We start from the raw sequence: 1127 nt of genomic DNA on the forward strand, positions 1-1127 counted from the left end.
TAGCAAGTTTGAGCTAATTCCGACTTCAATTTTTCGAGTTATGGCCATTTTAAGAAAATCCCAAAATCTGAAAAATACCCTGTACTATTGGATGGTCTTATTAATTAGTGTCCCTCCCTCCCTCTCTCCTACAGATTGTTAAGATAAGAAGTGGTCATGGTTTTGTTGCTATGAAGGACTCATACAAACCATACAGGTACATGTACATGTATTTTTAGTATACATGCATGTACATATACATATACATGTAATGTACGTACATGTACATGTATTACTGTTGTTCTTGTTACTATTTTTAGACACTTGGAATTCCTAACATATTCTAATATTAGATCAGTCATTGATTTCACTGACAGCGAAGGTACGTCATACATGTACATAATATTTATTTATTTATTTATTTATTTTATTAGATGTTGTTAATGGTTTTGGTCTGTTAGTCCATTGGTCTGATGATCCTCAGGAGAGATTATTAACTTTTAAAATTAACGGAGACTCATCAATTAAAACAGAACTAATTAATAAAATATCTCAAATGATGTGTACCAGTAACTGTGCCCCATCTCCAGTGAGTGTAGGGTCATTATTAAGAAGCATGGGCTATAGTACAGGGGGTTTTTGGAAAATTTGGAATTTTAACTGCCAAAATTAAAACCAGTCATTTTGAGCCATTACATGTATGTACATTGTACATGCTCAATGGCACATGGACACAAATTTGCCAAATTAAAATTTGCCAATCATAAAAACTTTAGTAGTCTTCCAAAATTTTACCCCCCCCCCCCACCCCCAAATTTTTAGCTATACAGTAATCTATTCCTAAAATGCTCATAACTCAAAAACTGCTCAATTAATCAAATTTATTTATACATGTACATATGTATGTATCATAAGGCATTGACTATCAATATTTTCTATTTTTAATTATTTTTGTTTGTTGTTGTTTACAGGATATGTTTGTATGGAAGACCTCATCAGATATATTACACTCAATGCCAAAGACTGGAGGTAGCATTGGACCCATTGATACTGGAACCATTAAAAGAGCATTCACGTAAGAGAGAGAGAGAGAGAGGGAGAGAGGGAGGGAGGGAGGGAGGGAGAGGAAAAAAGAAAGTGTTTGTGTA

General features: G+C 33.8%; 1 protein-coding gene across 1 annotated transcript; it reads left to right on the forward strand.

The window, feature by feature from the left end:
• Window positions 1–113: 113 nt before the first annotated feature.
• On the forward strand, window positions 114–1088 carry LOC109586052 (uncharacterized). The gene is made up of 4 exons (XM_020002218.1): window positions 114–196; window positions 300–361; window positions 414–568; window positions 951–1088. The coding sequence occupies exons 1-4, from the start codon at window positions 171–173 to the stop codon at window positions 1056–1058; spliced, it is 351 nt and encodes a 116-aa protein (XP_019857777.1). The 5' UTR covers window positions 114–170; the 3' UTR covers window positions 1059–1088.
• The last annotated feature ends 39 nt before the right edge of the window (window positions 1089–1127 follow it).

The sequence above is a fragment of the Amphimedon queenslandica genome, unplaced genomic scaffold (genome assembly GCF_000090795.2).
Source record: "Amphimedon queenslandica unplaced genomic scaffold, v1.1 AMPQUscaffold_12959, whole genome shotgun sequence".
In the NCBI taxonomy this organism is placed as follows: domain Eukaryota; kingdom Metazoa; phylum Porifera; class Demospongiae; order Haplosclerida; family Niphatidae; genus Amphimedon; species Amphimedon queenslandica.